Raw genomic sequence first — 22,509 nt, 5'->3', positions numbered from 1 at the left:
GCTCACTGCCTATGCGTGTGAAATTCAGGGGGCTAATGGGGGACCCCCTGCCCCCACCTACTTCTGGCAAGTCTACGCTGGTGGACGAGCGAAGTGTGGCCCATACCTGGTAGTTGCACTCTGGGTCCAGGCAGTGATAATGCTCTCGGTACTGGTAGGCGCAATGGATGTGGCCACAGTGTTGACTCCCTGAGAACCTGAAGAGGAGTAAGAGGGTCAGACCCATCTCGGGATGCCAGCCCTGAAGGGACACTTCTAGATCCCAGGTCTGAACAGCTATTTCTGCCTAGCCCCCAAAGATGTTCTTCTGGGGTTTAGAGGGCCTGGGTGGAAATGTAGGGACATGGTGAAATGGCAGAGGCTGGGAAAGCCTGAGCCGGTAACTGAACCCTGCCTGGAACCCCAGGCCTACCAAGTTGCCTAACTGCCAGCACTTGCCTGGAAGGCTGTGCCAGATGGAGCAGAGGTCAGGACTCAGGTGGGGACAGCATCAAATCAGAGTAAGAGACAGAGCAGAGAGGGGACCTGGAGCCCCACACCTCAGAAAGCAGTGGCCTGACCGACACCCGCCCCAACCCCCCCCCCCAGCTCTGACCAGGGAGGGGCCCCAGGCTGGGCCAACCCTGGGATATTGTAGGAGGTGTTGAAGGCTCTCTCTCTGTTCTGGGCTTTTCCTGACACTTGAAGCAGTCCAGAGTTATGAATTTTTAAAGCAAGGCATCTGTCTGGCTTCCAGCAGCAGGGAAGCTCGGTTTTCAGCCAAGGGCCCGCCAGGAGGCCTGGACTGCCGGCCACTGAACGGCCCCTCTCTGGGCCTGGATGTGCTAGGGTGTGGCTCTCACAGCCTTGGCGATGGCCAGACAGGGCCAGCCACTCAGGGGAAAGGCAGCCATGACAGCCCTGGGGAAGGCACTTCACTCAGCCAGCCTATCCCCTTCCACGGGTGATGCACTGTACAGGTCGGGGAGAAGGCCCAGTGTACAGGGGAAGCTACCCGCAGTAAGAATCTCAATGGAAGCTGCCAGAAGGGCCATCTGCCGAGGCACTAACAGTAATGACAGTGATAACAATAAAGAGAGGACAGAGGGTGAGGACGAGCGTGGAAGACCACAGGAAGACAGATGCCGCCAGGGCATGACCCCCGCCACATGTCCCCTGAGAGGCTGGATCTGGGGAATGTGTGGAGATGGATCTTCATCTGCCAGCCCTGCCTCCTTCAGGAGGGATCTAAAGTCTGCCTTCATCAGAGTCCCCCTCCCCCACCACCCACCTCCAGGGGGTTCCCTGCAGGCCATGGCAGAAGGAGAATGACCGCCTATTTCCCTCAATCCTAAGGCTCTACTGTGGTGTGCACTCTACCCGAGGCTCCACGTGAAGGCAGGACCCAGGCCGGCCATAGAGGCTCGCCTGTGGCAGGCCTGGCACCAGCCCTTTCCTACAGCCCTACTTGGGTTAGAAGTTGCCTATGGACTGTGTGGCCTGCACAACCACAAGAGGGGCTGGGTCTCAGACGGACCCAGGAGCAGCCTCTCTGGGGAGAAAAGAGATGCGGCGAAGGCACCCTCTTGGCCTTAAGGATGAGCTTGCACATAGGTGGTCCCACAGTCCTCGGACATGCCTGGCTTCCCGCCCCCCAGTCTCTGTCCACAGGCTCCTCCCCAGGGGCCTACCTGGCAATATATTTCTGGTAAATGTTTACATCTTCGGTGACAGCTGGTTTATCTGTGGGCAATCCATTCCTGGTAAGACACACAGGGCACAGCCGATTAGCGGAAGGGGGTGGCCTCAGGCCCCAGGAGCGGCTGATGGGCAGCTCCCTGCCCTGGACCCTGGTTCCTCTCTCCTGGGCCCTCAGGGTGGTATTGAAAAAGTGTGTTGGCCAGAGGTGCTCAGTTAGCTCACCTCTGACAGGAGTGTACTATCCTGAGCAGCTAGGGCTGGAAGGCCCAGCCAGGCCTACAGTTAGCCTTCGTGGAAGCCAGGGCCTGAGGCTCCCAGCATGCAATGAAAGTAAGTGGGGTAATGGATGAGGAGGATAGTACTAGACACATGTGTAAGGTACAGGCATTCGGCTCCTTACTCTCAACCAAAGGGTTCTGACTGGATCTGCCTGGTTCACAGCCTCCAGGACCTGCAGGCCCCACACTGCTGTAGCAGAGGAAATGGCTTGAGGGAAGGGTGTCGTTTGGCCTCAGAAGACCCATTGTTTTATCATCCAGGCCAGTTCTCTATCCTTGGAATATAGTTGCCATCTAACCCCCACCTAACTTCCTGCCTTCTCCATGGACCAGGCTCTGAACCAGAAACCAAGGCCACAACCTGGACCCCAGCCCCCAGCCCCCAGCCCCACCCCAGAGTGAGTTCTTTCTACCAACCACAGCCTGCATTCAGCCCTTATGGCGGAGGCCAGAGGGAACAGGTCATGGCAACAGAGTTAGTAAATGAGGAAGGCACAGAGGTTGTGTGACATGTGACAGTGTGTGGGTACATAGGAGATGTGTCATATGCAGGTCTAAGATCAGTGCAAGAGCAATTATGTGTGTGTGTGTGTGTGTGTGTGTGTGTGTGTGTATGTGCAGGTGTGCACATACATGGCAATCTGTGTTGCACAAGGGGCTGTGTCCGCCACAGTAAGTTTTGCAGGTAAGGAGGTAGACCTCCCTATCCAGTCCGGTCCCAGGGTTCATGGAGGCAGTGGGGGTGGGGGGCTCCTTACTTGACAGTGGAGACAGTTCCCGTGGTGATGGAGTCTGTTTTGGAAAAGGTTGACTTCAGGTACTCGGGAGTGTTGAAGGGCAGGGAAGCAGGTGGCTCAGGTCCCGGCCCAGGGGCGCTGGGAGCACTGGGCACACTGGTGAGGGGTGTAGAAACCAGGCTGGGGGTGGGCGGAGCCTTGGTAGGGCCTGGCTTCTGGATGCCCCGAACATCGTACTTGGAGGGGCGCCCCACCTTGCCTGTCTTGAAGGCAATGGCCCCGCCCATGTCAGGGCTGCCCTCCCCGGGTTTGAAGAGGTGCAGGTACTTGACGTTTTCCAGGTCATACTTGGATGGCTTCTTGTAGGTGCTTCCATTCTGAGGCCTCAGATTCTCACCCGTCTTCAGTTTGTGGATGAAGAAATCATACTTGGAAGCGCGGGCTACCAGGCTTTGCATCTGGACACTGCTGTGTGATGGCAATGGCAAGATGGTGGCCTTGGTTTCCAGGTGGGCAGTGTTGCTGGGTAACCGAAGGCTGGGCAAGGGGCCCACCACCTCCTTGCTTGCCCGGTCCTCAGCCTTGCTGCCATGGGCTGGCCAGGGAAGTTGCTCGCCAGCCTTGAGTTTACGGATGTATTCCTCGTATTTGGAGAAACGTGCCCGCTTGCTGAGGGTATCCTCAGAGGTGGGCACCATGGAAGAGGCAGCCGCCTCAGGGGTGGAGCCTGCATGTAGCTTCTCAAAACTGAGCTTCCTGGTCAGCTCATCCCTAGTGTTCTGGTCGTCATAGCCAAACATGCCGAGGAACTCGGTCATGGTGGAGGCGGCATAGTCCCTCAGAGAGGAGGCTTCTCCTATGGGGGGGAGGGGAGAGGGGTGTGTCATTTCTGGGAGGAGGTAGGCGAGAAAGAGATGAGAAGCCCCTCTACCTTGAGCCCCCACCCACAGAGGGAGGGGACCAGTGTAGGGAGGGGCGGAGCAGGACATGATCTATGGACATTTGGCTCACTTGTTAGGTTTTACGACTCTTAAATTAATTTGTTTTAAAAAAAAGTAATTAATACTGGGGTAAAATAAAACGAGTTCATCAATGCCAGGAAAATCAATTTCCTAAATGTTCTGGCCGATGGCTTTTCAGTACATTAAACAAAGTTTCATAAATGTCTCCGCTCTCTCGCCTTGGCCTAATATGAAAGAGAAGCCATTTTACTGGAAGTAAGGCAACAGCCCAACCTTCCTCCTGAGGGGGGGGCAGTGGTCATGAGGAACAAAACAGGTAGGGTTGGGGACCACTGACTAGACAGTTAGGAAGGCCCCTGAAGCAGAGAGAGCTGCGTGAGTATGTGGCTAAGGTCTGCCGAGCTGGAGGATCCTGCCTAATGCCTCTGTCCTGGGCAGATGAGGGGCGTGGCTTCAGATGCCTCAGAATCTGACTTCTTGGCCAACCTCTTCAAGTTTTCCCCCAATAGAAGAGGCTGGGCCTATGTCAATGTGTCTACTCAGACTTAATCAGTGCCCACCGCCACCACTCCAGCCAGAATCTGTTATCAAGGACAAGTCCTTCAAACCTCCTGGTCACCTTAGCTCCTCTGCTCACATTTAAGGGTGTGTCACCCGGGAGAGTGAAAATCAGAGCCCTGCTGGATCTAGGGTGACAGACCTGAGGGAAGAGTGTCCATCCTGCCCACCATCCATATCAACACTCAGAGAATTCCTCTCTGTCCCTCCCTCTCTCCCTCTCTCTCCCTCCCTGTTTCTCTCTCCCTCACATAAGGACACACACACACACACACACACACACACACACACATACTACACATATACCCTTATATACACATTCACAGACACAATCTCATACACCACACTTACACGCATATGCATAATCATGTGCCCACATTTATATACACACTAAATTCATATCCATAGGTACTTTCCCCAGTTCTACAGACCCACATACACACTCCCTCAAGCATCACACCCACTGCCCCGGGACAAGCCTCAGCAGGGTTGGAGGACATGAGACCCTCATATTGCCTTTCCCATATACAGTCTGTCACCACAGCAGCCGGATGGTCCCCAACACACACAAGCTCACTCATTTCTCCATCAAAGTCCTGCTACACACCTACTGGCATCCAGGTCAGGTACATGCAGGCAAGTGAGATGGAGTGGCCCAGGGCCATCCCTGTTTTACTTTGTCTTACGCTCTCCCCACCCCCCACCTGAGCACACTCAAAGCAACCGGGGTCCAGGCTAGAGTCCCTAAGAGCACAGCCAGGTGAAGGCATGACCAGAAGGGACTCCTGACTCCCTCCAATGCCGCCAGCTCTAGGAGTCTCAGAGCATAGCGGATGGGAAGCTGATGGAGCAGCATTATCCTAGCTGTGTACCCAGCAGGATGCGGAAGGAGGAGCTCTGAACCATCATGGGGCAGTGGGACCCCAGTAGGCACAGAAGAGTACAGTCAGGCATTCCCCTGACACCCAGAGTAACTCAAGGAGCTCAGTCAAGGCAAGACAACTGCCCTGACAAGCTGATGGTCAGCACGAGCCACGAGCCCCAGCTCTAGGCATACAGGTTGGGGGCTGGCCTGGGAGTGGGCTCTGGTTGCTGGATGAAGTGGCTCAGGGACCAGGAAAAAGTGCTAAAAATAGCTAGAGGCAGCTGGGGCCTCACTATATATGGCAGAGAAACAGCGGGCTCTGAAGGGCAGGCAGCATTGAACAGGGAGGGGGCCAGCGGGGGTCCCACAGACAGCCAAAGTCCTAGGGAGCCAAACCCATGGTGGGCAGATGAGGCCTGCGCTAAAGACCGAGAGGGAGCCAGGCCTGAGGCCTGTGGGCAGCAGACACAGTAGTCCATATCCTGCTCCTGCCTTCAATGCCCCTGAGGAGGGGAAGAAGCCTGGACTACCTGATGGCCCATGTGTGGAGCTGGCTGGGGGATGAGGATGCTGAGGAGACAGCAGCCCTTGTTGCCATCCCTCTGCTCGCCTCTCCTCTGCTCCTCTCCTCTGCTCTCCTTTCCTCTGCTCTGCTCTGCTCTGCTCTCCCCTCCCCTCCCCTCTCCTCCTCTTCTCTCCTCTCCTCTGCTCAGGCCCAGCACAATCACCTTGTGTCTGGCAACAGCAAGGGCTTTTCCTATCAGAGGAAACTGAAGGTCACACTTTTCCTCATTGATCTTGCAATGTTTGTTAATTACTCTGTCACTGATGTGGCGAAGGATAATTAAACAGCTCTGTTTATATCTTATATGCATAATTATGTGGCTGCGCAGGGCTCCCCGCACTGGGAGGAGATGCGCCCCTCACTGCAGGGGGAAGGGGACAGGGGAGCAGGCAGGGGAGGTGCAGGGCTCCATGAATAAGCCTAGGAAGGAGACTGAGGACTAGAGCCAAGGCCCAAGGTCTCAGGGCTCCAGTCCAAGAGCAGGCCCCTCTCCTACCTGAAATGCCAGCCAAGCCTTCCCTGTCCAGGGAAGGTGCTGTGTCCTAAGGACAGGGAGAGACTGATGAAGCCAGGCCTCTGCCATCGTGTGGGAAACAGGTCAGCCAGAGGAGCATGTCCAGGGCAGCTGCATGTTGAGGGGACCTGCTGGCTGAGCTAAGCCAGGCTCATGGCTCTGAGACACCCTGCTTCATAGGGCAGGACGGGGCACAGGTAAAGAGAGGGTGGGTAGGAGCACGAAGCCCTTTCCAGACTTCTCATTAAGCTACCAAGAGAGGATCTAGAGATGAGAACTCATGCTGTCCACGCTACCACTGACACAGCTCCACTGGTCCCCACACCATGGCCGGGTACCACGGTCCCCAAACAGTCTCATCCCTCTGCAGGTTATGTGCGATTACCTACACACCCACCCTCTGCTCATTCATCTATCCGGTCTATCTGTGCACGTGTCCACAGTGCATCCTCTCAAAGCCCACAGCTGGCTCCCCAAGGCTGCCTCATACTGGGGAAGCTGCCAACACTGCCCTACCTCTTCCTCACGCCCTCTCTCCGATTCTTGCTGGGTTGGATAAGGTACCAGTGCTTGCAGGGATAGGGGAGAATCCCCTGGATGTAGCACCTGCACCTGCCCGGCCCTTTTCCGGCCTTCACCCTCCCTCCCCGCATGGCCAGACACACACCTGAGGCCTGCTTGGCGCTGGGGCCGCTGTCTTTTGAAGCCGTACCATCTGAGTCCTTCTCCTCCAGGGCACTGCTGTCCTTTGAGGGTCCTTCGGCGTGGTCTTCTTCGTCACTGCAACCCTGAGGCTGCACCATGTAGACGCCCTCTGGGGGCAGCTCCAGGCCCTCTCGGGCAATGCGCCCCAACCCTGGTGTGGGTGTAGGCTCTTCGCTGTACTCCCCGTTGACCCATTTCTCGATCACTGCCCGCCTCTTGTCTTCCTCACTCCGGGGAGCCCGGGTCACCCCAGACTCAGGGCCACTGCGCTCCTTGTCCCGGGGACGTAGTGGGCTACCTTCGGCTTGGGAGCCAGCCTCTGCTCCCTTCTCCACGACCACCTGTCGGCTCAGCTTGGCACAGATGGCGTTGAGCTTCAGGCCGCCTTTGCGCTTGGCTGCCATTGGAGGCTTGCCTGCAGGTGGGTTGGTGCACCGGGTGCCTTCAGCTGCAGGGGTGGAGGGGGGCACAGTGGTGAGAGGCCTGCGTACCAAGCACAGCAGCCCCCAAAGTAGTTCTCCATCCCCCTCGACTGACCACAGTTCTGTCAAACTGCCTGAGACCGCCTGGCCTATGCTTATCTCCTGCATTAGCTTGGGGGCTGCAGGGCTGGACTCACGGTTGCTCTACCCTCACAACTGGACACGGCACCCGACATGAGGCGGGGGGGGGGGTTCAAGATAAAGGAATGAATGGCTCTTTGAACACAAGAATTCCACTGCCCAATTCCTAAGAGAATTTCCTAGGCTTGCCTGGCCTGAAATAGCCTCTCTGAGATGTGACATGTCCTTTAACACAGGAAATGAAGACATGGGCAGGTGAAGGGGTTAGTATGAGGTGAGGCGGGCAAGCGACAATGCCATGCTGCTGGCAGCTTGGCTCTTACCCCTGAATGCTCCACCTCACCACAGGTCCCTGGGGAAGAGTCAGCCGCAGGCAGCTTACAACCTGTGCCAGCCTCCTGCCTTGCCGACCCAGCAGCTCCTGGCTGGCCGCTTCCCCGCCCGAACACCTTGTTCTCGGGCAGCTCTTCTGCCAGGACAGGTCTCTGGCTCTGCCCTGTCCCTGGCTCCTGCTTCTGCTCACTGTATTGCAGGGCTCTTCTCCTGGGACCTATCCAGGGCCTCCCCTCCCATCAACCTTCCCTGCTTCGCACATCCCCACCCCCGCACCAAGTCTCCTCTTGCTGCTTCCTTCCCACAAACCTCAGCAAGGGCTACCTGAACACAGCTAGCTCCTCACGGCCCTCACAGGCCACTCTTCTTGTCTTAGGGTCTCCTTTTTCCCTTTAGTTCTTGCAGCCCTGGAAGTTTACTTCCAAACGCAGGGGACAAGTTGGGACTTCAGGGAGGACACGCTGGGGCCAGTAGGAGCTACAGATTCCGTGCTTAATCTCTGGTGACAGCCACCGAGCAGCCAGAAAGGCTAGAGAAGCTACTAGAGTAGTGGCCATCCCCTCGTACTGCTTAGCCAGTCCTCTGCCTCTCAGGGTCTCAGGGCCACACTGGCCAGGAAGACAACAAAGGCAGACACACATACCTATCAAACCCCATACATCGACCTGTCAGCTGTCCACCACACATTTGGTGAGGCTCTACTCTGTGACAGACCTTGTGGTATGGCTAGACACAGACCAGTGGCCATATGCAAGGTCTCTACTACTCACAATACCCTTGCATATAGGAACGCCATCTACCTCCCACAGCTCTTTCCAGGGAACCTGGCATGTCCCATATGGGTCAGAAGGCTGTGTGAGGGGTTCTGCTCAGAGCTGTGGCCTATGATGATCAAATGCCATGAAACCCTGTACCCAGAGAGAGAGCCCACCTATGGCTACCTCTGTGCCTAGACGCCTCATGCCACGCAAAGACAACTGCTTCAACCTGTACATGCAGACTTAACCACCCCTTCAGATATACATGCCCGGTGGCCCCAGACCTTTGCCTTGTCACAAGCTGCTGGTGTGTATGTACGGCTCTACTTGGCCCAGAAGGGACAGGGTGATACCAGCTATTCCCCTGCTATGGAAAGGTCTGTTCGGTCTTGTCCCATATTCCTAGTTTAGAGGTCATGGTCCCGGGGCCTTTGGCCCCTGCCCAAGCCAGTGCCCACTCTATTCATGTTCGTCCACAGCACCAGGTCTGTCCTGGCTAGCAAAAATCCGGAGCACCCCCATGTGGACCCTTCTTATGATAGGGCCCCGGCCACACCCACCCGACTTAGCCTCTGGGCAGACCATCAGGCTCTATGATAGACAACACATTACTTTCAGCAGGGTAGTGGGCCTCACCTGGACCCCTTTGTCCCCTGTCTTAGATGGGAAGAGGCGGGCGGAGTGGAGGAGCCTGCACTATTTTTACCAGGAGGTAAGCAGCCAAGTGTGTATGGCAGACGGCAAATGAATCTATAAATATTTATCCCAAGGAAGAGGGAAGCACAAGCTCTCAGGGCTGCACTTGCTGCTGGCAACAGCCCCTCCTCAGGTCCGCACCCATCCTGGAGCCTCCCTGAACTTCGGCCCACCCAGCACAGCCCACCCTCTCTCTATCTCGGCTTCACGCCCGTCTTTGCCTGGGCTCCCACCAGCTGCGATGCAGCTGTGCACCCAGGGCCCACCCCCAGCCCCCGGCCCCTTCGCTCGAGCCAACTCCCTCTACACCTGCCCTCCAGCTGCTGCTCTGCCCCAGACCACCTGCCTTCCAGATGTTGCCCTCCCCCTGACTCTACTGATGGTCCCAAGGGTGGAGGTGGAGAAGTAGGAGGTATCTGGGCCCAGGACACAGAGATAGAGAGTCACAGGCAAAGGCACAGCTCACAGTCATGGTAAGTGCCCGCGCGTGCGAGGCTGGGATGGCAGGAAGGGGCTTATGTATGAGGCCAAGAGCTGAGCTGCCTGCCTGTCTTCCGGTCCCCATGAACCTTCAACCAGCCCCTCCATCAAGGTCTTGGAACCTACAGATTCACAACCACCCCCACCACCACCACCACCACCGCTGGTCTGACCCCAGACTCCTATCCATGTAAACATTGCTCTGACTTTCCTCCCTAAAATATAAACGCCATGGCCAGGCCTCAATGGAAGGAAGCCATCCGTCCCCGGTCCTGTCATTGCCCCTTTCATCTCCTTCCCGCCACTAGCCTGCCCGCTGTTCTATTTACACTGGACACTTCCTCTGGGAACAATACTGCCCAGGAGGCAGGCTTGGGCTGGAGGGTGGGAAGAGGGGCTCCTGTTCTGCTCACCCAGAGACAGGCAGACTTGGGAGAGGCAGTAGAGGTGGAGGAGAGGACCTGGCAGAGTCCCTTCCAGGCCTGGCAGCCCGTGGCTGATCCCAGTAGCTCTGTACCAGCAGGGTAATCACTAGGAAGTGCACAGTGTAGGTTATGGCCTGGCCTTGGGGTCAGAGTCCTGAGGGCATGGCCTGGCTCTGCCTGTTGTGAGCTCCAAACCTGGGCCAGATTTCTCCCTGGAGAAGCAGTCACTGTACAAGTGCAAGGTAAGGTCTGTCTGTGCCAAGCACAGGACCTGGCAAGCAAGGCCTGGGAAAAGGATGTCCAGCCCAAGAGGGGCAACAGGCGGGTGCTATGCCGCCTTTCAGTCACGGTACTAAGGCAGCGAACACTCATTTGGCCCAGGAAAGTAGGTGGGGAAGACGGACAGGAGGCTTGGGGTTGCCACCGCTAAGCTCCCCGGGTCCCAGTTCTCTGTATGAGGGCTTGGAACTCCACAAGCTTTGTCTCTGCAGTGGGCATCAGGTAAACAGCAGAGCCCACCGTGTTTGGGGTCGGGTAAACACAGGCACAGTGGAGGCCCTTAAGGACAGTGAGCTGGCACCATGACGGTCCCATGTGTGGGAGGAGGGAGCTGACCCTGGAATGCACACCCCTCACTCAGAGCAGGAGCACACACTCACAAATGTCACAGAGGCTGGAAAGCCCCCCCCCACCGGGCTTCCCTGCAGGGGTTCCTCCCAGTCTACCATGCCTTCTCTCCTCTTCAACCTCACTTCCTGTTCCCATAACTTGGAGCCCCCTAAAGTGTTAACTGCGATGGATAAAATGGTGCAGCAGATTGCTACAATAAATAATTTACTGATATTTATAAATATTCAAATCAGCCAGCTTCAGAAATCGAATGAAAGGAGGGCCCCGGGAGAAGGCCCGATTGCCATGAATCTCATCATTCCCATGAAGGCTGGGCAGGCCAGAGCTCCTGCCAGCTTTGGTGAGAAAGGGGGGCGCAGAGGGCTGCACCTGGGCCCCCTGGGCCCTAGCCTCCCTGACCAGTAAGTGAAGACCAAGGGTAGCTAGAAGCCCCATGCCACCTCATCTGGTCCCGCCAGACCCTCTTTCACAGGGCCTGGGCACAACGGGAGAGGCTTGGCTCCTGCTGCCTCAGGGCCCTGAGTCTTGGAGTTGCTGAGCCTGCTGGGATGGGGGCAGTCCCCTGGGGCTGGGCAGGCCTGGCAGCCCCCTGCCTCCACCCCCCATGAGTAATGTATTTCGTGGCCAGGCTGCCTGTCAGCCACCGGGCTACGGTGCTTTATGGGCCCTGCTTGGTGGCTCTGAACTCCCTGGTAGGAAATAAAGTTCTCCCTGTGCGTCCCTTCTGAACATTTCACTCAGTGGAAACGGTGTTTAAGAAAAATGAGGACATATTTCTTCCTAAGGATGCAGCATCCCCTTTGGGCAGCCTAATGCCCGCTGTATATCAGGAGGTGGGGAGGCAGGGGCCAGCAGCCAGTCCCCTGGGGTGGAGGGGGGGGGTGCATGGGGCCTTGCCTGCCTTTGGCCAGAAGAAGCCACCCTGGTGACTGTTCTAGCCCGCAGCACCTGGAGTCTTGTAGCAGGTGGCACCCTCAGAGCACCGTCATAACCCTCTGTGTCCATTGTGCTGTCCCCATCTCCAGACGAGGCCGCAGAAGCGATGATGTTGGTAATTGCTTTCTGTCACCCAGTCAGCACTACAGCACAACTCCCACCCAGGCTCAGATGTCCAAGGCCACAGGCTTAAACCCTACACATGCCTCCCACAGCCCTCCAAACAGCTGTCCCAGAGTCTCAGAGGGGGTGTACTGTTGGAGTTTCCACCCTGGCTACCCACGAAGAGCTTACACCTCACGGAGCACAAGCCACCCCAGAGCACTGTCTACAGGCCAGCACCTGGATTGACATGGGAGGCGATACTGTGAAAATAAGACCTGTGTCACGTAGTGGCTTGTTCAGTACAGATGTGGGTACAAATTTCAAAAGAGCCATCCCCGTGGCGAAGGACACAGGGCTGACATGAGAGCATGCTAAGCGAAGAGAGGTTGTTGGACGTGGTCCCTCACTTCCTCTCCCACTGCTCAGTTCCCTCTCCTGGCTCTTCCAGCCAAACACTGTCCCCTAGGAGAGGGGTGTCCCTTTTTGGGCCTGATCCCAACCTTGGCTAGGAACACAGGCGCTTCTGGGTGTGTGTGGGAGGAAGGGATGGTTGCTGCTACCCTAGGGTTCTTGGCCCTCCAGGCTGGGGAATAGGCGGGGCTTGGTCACTGGGCCCTAGCTTACCCCCCTTTGTTTATTTATTTATTATGATTTTTTTTTTTTAGTTCAGTTAAAAGGTTTACTATCCAGACGCGTCTAAGTGGCCTCACTTAGCGTAAGTAACTCTATAAATCAGGGGAACTGTTAGCATCACGGCACGGGCTGGCTATCAATCTCCCCCAGGTCACAGCCAAACAGGAAGAGGAGAGAAAAGAGAGTTGCCACCCAGGGGAGATTTAAAACACACACTGAGCAAATATACACCAACTTGGGCCTGCCTGCTTGTGTGTGTGCTGCCCCACACACATACATGTTCACACGTGTGCATGTCTCTACGGCTGTGTAGTCACATTGTGCAAACACATGGGCCCAGAGAATGGCCCAGGCTCTGGAAGTGCCCTGTGGTAATGATGCTAGAACACAGACATAGTTGCTGATGCCAGAGGGCAGACAGTCTGAGGGGGATACCAGACTTTCCCCGTCCCCCTACCCACTTCCCCAGGGATGACTTCTTAATTCCTGCTGCAGGCAAGTGGCTCTGAAGGGCTACAGGAAAGGATCAGTTTGGTCCCTTTCCTTCCTGTGGCCCTCAGCTCTGCAAACACCATGAGACTGAACTCAAGGCAGAGGGGCAAAGCCAAAGAGGAGGCTGTGTGGTTCTCACATGCTCATCTGGGTTCTTAACCACTGCACCCCAGCACCGGACTTGGGAGAGAAGGCTCATCTAAATGAATGAACATGGTGCCCCGCAAAGAAAGGAGGAACGTGGGACTCGGCAGGGTGACCTTCGGGCAGCAGTTGCTGCAAATGCCCCCACCCTTTTACTGAGTAGATACAGCTGGGCGTCCATGTAGCCTGGACCTCAGCTGCCATCCATCCTCCGTGAGGCCCCAAACCTAGAAGACACTACTAGCTGAGCCATAGCAGGAACTGGAGCAGTGTGGCAGCTCTGAGTGTCCTCTATAGCTGGGAAGCAGATGCAGGTCAGGCAGCCTAAGGGGGAGACCCTCCGGGCCCATCTCCCCTCCCTGCAGACCCGAGGCCTCCCGGCTCACCCGCCTGCCCGCCCGCTGCATCTCTCCATGAACTCTATTTCTCTTCCTCTCTGAAAACAACTGAGCTGTAAATACTGTTTAACCTTCCCCCCCCCTCCCCACCACCACCCCCTCCCCTCTGCACTATAAAAACACAAATATGCCATAACTCAGCCGGCCTGGCCGCCCAGCCTCCAACATGCCCCGCGCCCGGGCCTCTCAGGAAGGTCATTACAAACGACTTTCCGATTCACTGCTCCTGAAATAATTTTGTGTATTAAAACCTGAATCTGCACTTTCTGGGGCCGAAAGCCTCGCTTAATTATGGCGGGTGTCCTTGGGACGGACAGTGATCCTTCACTCGCCAGCCCGCGCTCCAGCCCTCCGCCCGCCAGCCCGCCCCCCTCCCCGGGCCCAATCTGTTTTCAAAGTGTGTCTGTCCTTTATTAAATTGTTTTCTTTTCCACATTATCAGTTGCCATGGAGACCTCATCTCTCGGATTATTTGAATTTCATTATATCTATTGATTTGGGAGCATTTCATCTTTTTTATTGTTTTTCTGTCAATTTTCAAAACGAATAACCATCTAATTTGCGTCAGTGCTGATTATGTTTGTCCCTCAATAGAGGTCGGCAGCTGCGCTGGGGAAACAAATCAATGAAAAACCATCATAAAACTCCCCACTCCAGTCTCCAGGATGTGTGGGTGACATTCCACGCCTGCGAGAGACACACTCATCAGCTCCAACTTCAGCGACGGTGGCGGCAGCCCTGCTCCTCGTCCGCCTCCTTTGGCCTTAATATTTAATTTTGCGATTTGGGGCATTATTAGTGGTGTTTTTATTAGCGCGTGTACATGTGAGTGTTTGGTGGTGGGCTGGCTGTTTCATTAATTTGTGGGTGAGCAGGGAAACCCCTAAGGAAGGCAGGGCAGACTGTGTCTGGGGTGTGGCGGGAAGTGGAGAAAACAGGGGAAACACCCCGGGGAAGGAACAGGAGCCTGGGGACCAGGCGGGCCCTGAGGAGGGTCTGGGAAAGGGGGTGGAAAAGAGGGAATTCAAATTGCTTACTTTGTTGGTTTTTTTTAAATAATTTATGCAATTTTAAGCATTTATGTATAAATTTTTTAATAAGCCACCCTGGAGCAGGATGGCCATTAACATCCCAACGTCCTTCTGTCCAATGGGCTGGCAGAGAGGATCAATTTCTGAGAGTACTTTCCCTTTTTTATGACATGATAAAATGCTTTTAAAGCAACTTACACAAATATGGAAATTTTTTTCTTTTTTTTTTTTTTCCGTTCCCTCTCCCTTCCCCTAACAGCCTTCTTATTCACCAGGGAGGGAGGGGCTGTCCTTTTTGAGTGTGTGTGTGTTTGCGCGCGCGCGCGCGCCCGTGCACACACGCACACACACACACACACACACACACACACACACACACCATACCTAGCTCTCTCTCCTGCTGGGGAGGGGGCTGAGGGAGCTGGCAGGGAAACAACCCCAGTTCTAACTGGAACTGGCCGCCTGTCCTTCTAACAAGGGCATAAACTTTCATTACCCATGCACGAAGTCAAAGACAATTTAGGGAAACGTACTGCTCAGAAAAGGAAAACCTCAGCGATTCGTGGTCCATGCCGTGGCCACCATCTGGGGGCTGTCCATTTAACCTGAGAGCACCCAGGATCTGAACCTTGGGCTCTGCCTTGCCGGGCAGGAGGTAGAGAGCAGGGGCCCAGTCCCCACCCTCATACCCTGTGGCGCCTTCTTCCATGAGAGGCAGAGCTAGACCAGTGAGCCCAGTATGCAAGGGTATACCTCCTCAGCTGCACTGGACCCCGCTAGTCTTGCCTTGGACAGAAGCTGCCCCCTTAACTTTACCGTTCCCTGAAGCCCCCTTCATCAACGCCCGCCAAGAGCGGGTCCTTGACGGTTACTCCAGACCCTTCAGCACGACTGCTCTAAAGACAGTAATGCGGCCACAGCTTGGCCACACGCCGAGATGGACAGACAGATGAGTCAAAGAGAGAAAGGAGGGAACCCTGTCCTGAGGCACCCTGGCGTCTTCGAGGGGGCACCATAGGCTTAGGGTGAAGTGCAGCTGTGTAGCAGGAGTGGCCTGGGTGAACTAGGGCTGTTGTCCTCGCTCCAGCCTTGTTGAAGGAAAGCAAGCCATGGGAGGAAGATGGCAGGCAGTCCCCCTCACTGGAACTCAGGCTGAGCCGACCTCACCTCCTGGTTGCTCAAGACGGGGCAGGGGTCTGAGGGTGAGTCCTGCCCATGTTCTCCCACTGAGGAGGGCCACCTCTGATCCCAGAACAGGGCCTTAGTGCGTCTATCCCCGTGCACACTGCCGCCGCCGCCCGAGAGGGCAAGCGGCACCAAGACTTCGGCAGCTTCCAGAGAAGACCACCCAAAGCAGATACTTCCCTCCTCTTAAGCAGTTGTCACTTACACATGCATGTCTCCTCTGTTCTAGGCCCATGTGTCCACATCTGTAACAGAGTGTGTTCAAGGGATGACTGTCTGGGACAAAGGTGTGGTGAGCACAGGGTACCATTTCTATTATGGTCAAGGCTGACCACGGAGAGAGTCTGTTTCTCTGTGGCCTCGGAAGAAGCTAAGTACTGAGTCCCACCTCACATGCTCCTGCCAGCCTTTGCCCAGAGACCCAGTGGCTGCCAGGACTTCTTATAGCCATGCCCCCAAGTAAGACTCCCTCTTCGTGCATCACCTGCCCAGGCCCTCCCATCCCAAAGTGCCAGGTTCCTTCTGAGGGCACCCCCTGAGTGAGTCTACCTGACCAGAACCATTAGTAGCTACCCAGTGGGTAGCCCGGCAGAGGCTCATGGCTCTCCAGACGGTATTCCGTGGCAGCAAGTCAGCTGCCCTAGAGAGGCCTGGACACTCCAAGCCCTTTTGGTGGGAATGGAGGGGAGCGCCCACCTCTCTCCTTTTCTGTGCCCAGATCCCCCCAACTGTCATTAAAATAACAAGTTTCTGTAACAATCTAAACATTCCCACATCGCATAAAGGGTTATATTACACCCGAGTCACTCCCGGCCCATGTTTGCACAGAAAAGCTCACGGCAGGTCCCCCCTCCTGACGAAGTGACTTATTAAAGTTTAAACAGTAATTAACAGAACAATAAAAATAAAGGGATGTTTGGGGAGTCATCGCGCACACAGGGTTTTTGGCAGTGCCAGCAGTTTTTCAGTACCCTGCGCTGGCAAGCAAAATGTGACTGTGAAGCCAGGGGGGACAGAGGACAGGCCAGAGTTGAGCCAGGGAGACTTGAGGCATGCTGGGAGAGAAACTGAGGCCCGAGTGGAAAGATGAGGTCTAGTGTGACAGGATGGACATGTGGCTACAAGGAAGAAAGCATGACGCAGCAGAGAACTGGAGGGAGGGGCTTTTGTAAGGTCAGGGGGTCCACGGCCTGGTCCTGCCTGGCCCTAGGCACTTCCGGGAGCTCAATGACTGATCCCATCTGGCCAACTCCAGCAGGGACCTGGCTGGGGGAGGCTTGAGGTCCCTGGCACTAGGAGACCCTAAAGTTAATGATTCCTGGACCTGGACCCCTGCCACTCTGGGCTTTTCTCCCAGTCCAGCAGGAACCTTCCTCACTCTTACCCCTAGCCCCTGTGTCAGGGCAGCCGGAGAAGTCTCTGAATACACGAGTAAAAAGGACTCTGTGCGGAAACCTTCCTCTTTCTGCTCTGGGGGAAGGAGGCCAGCTATCATAACTCAGACCAAGCCCCACCTAAAGCAAGGAAGTATTCAGAGAGCTATGTTAGGCAGAGCCCACTGCAAAGCTCGAGTCCAAGAGCTGCGGGGACCCAAGCAGACCAGAGCATCCTGGGACTAGCAGGGCCGCTTGCCTCTCATTTTCTCCATGTCACAAGTTCCATACAAGAGGCTCAGATCCACGGCTGTAGGGGATGGCAGTGAGCCAGAGAGGGAGAGGCACTAGGGAGATAGGCCAGTACTTGGGCGACTTTTCCTCGAAGCCTTGGGGGCCAGAGGGAGAAAGCTGGGATCCTGGCTGGCCAGGTGACAGGCATCTAAGGGCTGCTGAGCTGGTCCTTGGCCTCTACACCTAAGCTCCCTCCCACTTCTTTCCTTTCTCAGACTTCCTGTACCCTCGCTGCTATAGGTTCTGCTGAAGGACAGCATGTGCTTACCCCAGCCTATGCCCCCAGCTTCCTATCCCAGTGCCCATGGCCTAGCTTGTCTGCCACCGCCATCACCGCCCATCGTCTTTAAGGGGAACCACTGTAGAAGCAAAGACCTCTCCTTGCCATACAGAATTTACTTTAAAAGTGGATTTCCAGTACAGCATCCTCATTCCCACTCAGGCACAGAGTGGTCTCCAGGACAGCGGGAGACCATAAGGAGACCTCCCCTCCCTCCCCCTAGGCTTCCCCCATGTCTGCCTATGCTTCAGAGCACCAGCCTGGCCTTCCTCAAGAGCTTCCCTTCACCTGGGTGCCTGCCACCAGCAGCCCCAGACCAACACCCAGCTCAGAAATAAGCCCTACCCTGAGGCCAGAGTCCTCCCAACTCCCCTGCAGGTCCCTGGACAGGTCCCTCCACATCAAAAGGACAAGCGTGTGGAGTGGCTACGCGCCATGTGTCCAGGTAAGAAGCTAGGCTGCGGCCAGACCCATTCTATCCTCCCGTCTCCTGAGAGCTGGGTCCTGGGAAGCAGATGGTCGCAAGAGGCAAGGGCTCTGTCTCTGGCTAGATCTTGTGGGCATGGGAAGAAGGGGAGTGTGGGGCTGAGTGCCACTCAGATGTCAGGCATGTGCAACTGCGCCCTAGGACCTAGGGTTCTAAGCCAATGGCTCTCCTCTCCCTCTTTCTCCTAGAGCTCATGGGGCATCACTGCCCCCCCACTCCAGTGACTCATAATGGGGGAGTGGAGGCTGAAGCAGAGAGCTCAAAGGGGGCAGGTGATGCTTTCCCAGCCTCACACTCCCTCACTGCTGGAGGAGGCAGCCTGAGTCACCAGCTCCAGAGATGTGCTGGGGGTGAGAGGCACACTCCAGGGTAGGGGAAATGGTGGAGAAAGGACAAGGCAGAGGGTTATCTGGGTGGTCCCCGGGAGGGCGGTTGGGGAAAGAGCCCCTCTAATGGGTCTGGTCTAAGGTGGACACGTGGGAAAGGTCCCTAGAGCCCTCAACCTGCTGTCAGCCCCAAGGGCGCAGGTTTGAGGCTGTACAAGGAGTCCCTGAGGGGTTGCGGAAGCCTACATTCAGGTTCCATGTGCCCTCCTACCCCACAGCTCCGGAGATGGAGACTATCCTGGGTCTACATTAGCCTACAAAGGGACCCAGGCCTAAGAGGATTTGGTGAAAGCTAGAGTCACTCACTGCAGAGGGCCAGACAGAGCAAGGGACCCGGTCCTATTCTGACTTCTCTCATGCTCAGAAGACCACCAGACACTTTCTATTTAAAGGGGAACCTTCCACAAGTGAACCCGACTGTTCCAGAGTCTTTCCTCGGTCCCCACAGGGATTCCCTGCTCCACCTATCCAAGAACCCCAACAGCTCTAAGCAGAGCTTCTGGGATACAGGGCACCAGGCTGGAGGTCCAGCCCACCATGCGAGAGCAGCTTGAGCAGAGGCTAGAAGGGCCTTCCTGTTGTAGGGACTGAGTTCCCACAGTCCTTTGGGCTATGGGAGGCAAGTAGGACAAGAACCATCCTAGAATTAGGCAAAGGGCCTGGGACAGATAAACCCTGGGTAGTAAACATAGCCCCAGAAGGGGTAGGGAGGCAGCTTGTGACAATCCACAGCATCCCTCACCATCTCCAAAGCCCTCTACCTCAAATTCTTTAGTGAGGCCAATAGTGAGGACATGAGGGGACTAATTTGGGAGTATTTTTAAAACTGTGGCCCTGGCGGAGGGGTTTAGCAGTTGTCAGCCATCTGGAATAAAGAATAACAATCACCTCCCTAATCCTATATTCCCTAAACCCTAAAGCTGGTTAGCGTGGGGACAAGCAGCAGGTGGGTGGGGGTGGGAATGTCTGTTCCAGAAAGGGGCAAAGCCCAAAGAGGTGTCCAAGGACCTAGCGGTACCTCCCCTCCCCCTCGGAGGGGGCCTGGGCCTAGGGTGTGGGCAGAGGAGCCCACTCAGCTCCCCCACTGCTCAATGCTCACTCCCCGGGCCTCGCCGGCTCGCGCAGGGGCCGTCAGGTAAATTAGATCTGAAAGCTGACAATTTCTGACCATATTTCCTTGATTATTTCAAACAAATGCACAGCAGCCGCTGTAAGGAGATTAAAGTGACATAAACGTCCCGAGTGGGAGGGGGGAGGGCAGAGGATTCAGGTCACCCCCATCCGTCCCCCGCCTGACAGACGCTATATCGCTATCCAATCCAATAAAAAATCCCCCCCTTTTGCTTTAATTAATTTTACAGCTAGCTTGCTTAATTACTTTCAATCAAAATCCTCCTGCCATCGCAAAATTAGAGATGGTTGAGCTCCATTAGCCTAAATTCTTCATTTCCATATAGAAAAGAGGCTGTCTGCAGAGCCAGCCTGGGCCCCTGGCAGGACAGACACCAGTCTGCCCACCCGCTGCCAGCCAGCGCACTCTGGCTTCCGCTCTCTGGATACCTCTGCCTTCTTTCATGTCCCCTCATCTTCCCTACCCATGGCACCTTAGACTGAGGGTTCAGGCGGGGTGTCCTTCCCGCTACCTAGATCTTCCTCAGACACCATGCAGCAGCACTAGGCGCTAGGCTGAACTAAACGGCCAGGTTGCCATAGTGCCCTACACACACTAAAGCTCTGCTTCTGGGGTCTCTCCCCTCCCCGCTGCCTCTCAGCAGAGTTTCAGGCCCTGGCTACCCAAGCTCACAGCGGCCAGGGCTCTCCGGCCACCAAGTCACTTAGCTGAGCAGGAACATTGCAAGTCCTGCAGTTTATAGCAAGTCAGTATAGACCCTGGAACCAAGGGTTCCCTCCGCTGACTCCTGGCTGGAGCTGTTGCCCACTGTTCCAGCCACTGTAGGACCAGCTGTCTCAGTGACACAAGACAACACAGCAGCCCCCACAGACCAGAGTTCTCCCGTCCCCATAGCCATGGTTCCCAGCCTGCAACAGCTGCTCCTCCACCCCCAGCCGGGTTGGTGGGAGGTGGGTCTGGGCTCTGTCCACATCCTGTGCTATGCTGGCTCCCTTCTCCTCCCCTCCACCTGCCTTGTCCTACTAGCCCAACCCCAGCTCCAGAAACTCCACTTCAGGTTTTCTATTCGACAGCCCTGAGTGCCACCACAGGGTCCAGCCCAACCTGGGATCCAGCTGATTAAGGATCTGCAACAGGATGTAGGGATTATAATAAAACCTGGCTCTGGACCTTTAGGGGCAGTAGGCCAACTCTGGGTTCTAGGATTCCTCTCCCCTCCTTTCTCCACAATGACCCCCAGCCCAGCTGTCAAGTGAGGACCCTTCAGAGGGTCCAGACAGTTCTAGCTAGTCTGTGGGAAGTGAGCAACACAGGTGGCATCAAGAAACCTGGACCAAGCTTGTCAGAAAAGCAGGGTAGCATGGGGGAAGGAGGACTATCTGAATCGGCCTTGCATTCTCTGTGTTCTTGGGATGGGAAGCCAGTCTGATCTCTCTTAAGGAACCACTGTGTTGGTAGGGTGTGTTCAGCATGGTGCCTGGATAAGGCAAAGTGTCCCATGGGTTGCATGAGATCCTTGCAGGCAACGGACCCTATAGCTGCCCAGGGTTATGGCTTGCTAGCATGGGGTGTGAGGTCAGCTATGGGTGGATGAGGGGTTGAACTTGCAGCCTGTCTATTGGGGCTCCCAGTAGCCATACATCTGTCTGCTCCCCTCTGGTCCAGCTCTAAGGTACCTAGACAACCCTTCTCCTGGTTTGCAGAGTTTCTCAGCTGCATCTTGAACCCCTACTGGCTCTGCCCACTCTGGCCCTTGGGATCCTAGAGGGGGGTTGGAAGTCTCAGGAAGCTTTGAAGCTAACATGGACACTTATCAACCACCAAGAGAGAGGGGTGGAAGCAGCCATGAGCTCAGGAGGCTTCTGGAGTTTACCTGGCTATGCTGAGCCCTAAGGTCAGCAAATGGAGAGGCGAGGCTCTCTCCTGGTTCTGTACTTTGTACACTATGCCCAGCACGGCCTGTATCCTCTCTCTTGCCTCTTTACCTGTGACTCACCACACAGTGTAGAGGGTAGGAGAGGCTACAGTGGCCCCAGCCTGTGGACACTTGGCCACTTCTTGTTGCTCTGTCTACTGAACTGGGGTGAGCCTCATTCCTGTTTTAGCCAGACCATCCTGCCTGGCCCAGGTGGAAGGGTAGATAAGAAGGCAAGTTCAGGGTCCCAGAGATCAAAGGACACATACTGTAGAATGCCACAGCCTAAATTCTCTTCCATGCCAGGTGGCACCTCTGAGGCAGCATGATCTTCTACTCAGGCCTTCAGCACACTGGTCCCTGGGCCTCCCTTATCCTAGGCATCCCTCAGGGATCCTAGTGAAAGCATCACTTCTGAGAAGCTGTCCAGATCATCCTCTCCCTCTGCCCTCATGTGTAAGTCCAGCTCTTGTTTGCAGTTCTTCTACAGTAACAACTCATCTATCCACCTCCTTAGACTAAGAGATCCATGGGACAGAATCACCGTCCAGCACAGTATCTGGCCCAATAAATATTTACTGAAATGAACACAGAAAGCTAAGTGCTTCTCGCGTTCACTAGGGCAGAGCCAGGGACCCAGGGTGCGGCCTGACTCTTGAACCAGATCCTGCCTAGCTCTAGGAACCTTCTCTGCTTGCCAGGGTGGGGACTCCCTGGGTGGGAACCAAGCTACACTGTATCTTGCCCTCTTTAGCCCCAGGCTCACCTCTAAATGCCCTTCACAGGACTCTACCCAGAGAACAAAGAAGGTCCCAGTTGTCCCTGTATTTCTCTGTAAGAGGAACAACTGTTGCCAGTCAGTCCTTCCCAAATAAACCCAGCAACTGTTTGCAGTGTAGGGCAATTTTCTCCCTCAGCCTTCTGTCCTTGTCCCAAAAAGGAGAAAAAGAGATTAAAAAAAAAAAAAAA

At 55.5% G+C, this 22,509-nt stretch overlaps 1 protein-coding gene across 1 annotated transcript in view; it reads right to left on the bottom strand.

Moving 5' to 3' along the window:
• Nucleotides 1-22,509, bottom strand: part of Casz1 (castor zinc finger 1) — a 53,093-nt gene that overhangs the window by 18,912 nt on the left and 11,672 nt on the right. Inside the window, exons 3-6 of the mRNA XM_051173973.1 lie at nt 6,827-7,312; nt 2,717-3,551; nt 1,671-1,739; nt 107-197 (exon numbers count right to left, since the gene is read on the bottom strand). Of these exons, the coding sequence (XP_051029930.1) occupies nt 107-197; nt 1,671-1,739; nt 2,717-3,551; nt 6,827-7,312 (1,481 nt within the window). The remainder of the gene's footprint in view (nt 1-106; nt 198-1,670; nt 1,740-2,716; nt 3,552-6,826; nt 7,313-22,509) is intronic.

The sequence above is a fragment of the Phodopus roborovskii genome, unplaced genomic scaffold (genome assembly GCF_943737965.1).
Source record: "Phodopus roborovskii unplaced genomic scaffold, PHOROB, whole genome shotgun sequence".
NCBI classification, from domain to species: domain Eukaryota; kingdom Metazoa; phylum Chordata; class Mammalia; order Rodentia; family Cricetidae; genus Phodopus; species Phodopus roborovskii.
Note: the sequence above shows the minus strand (reverse complement) of the source record. Positions and strands in the feature narration are given on the sequence as shown.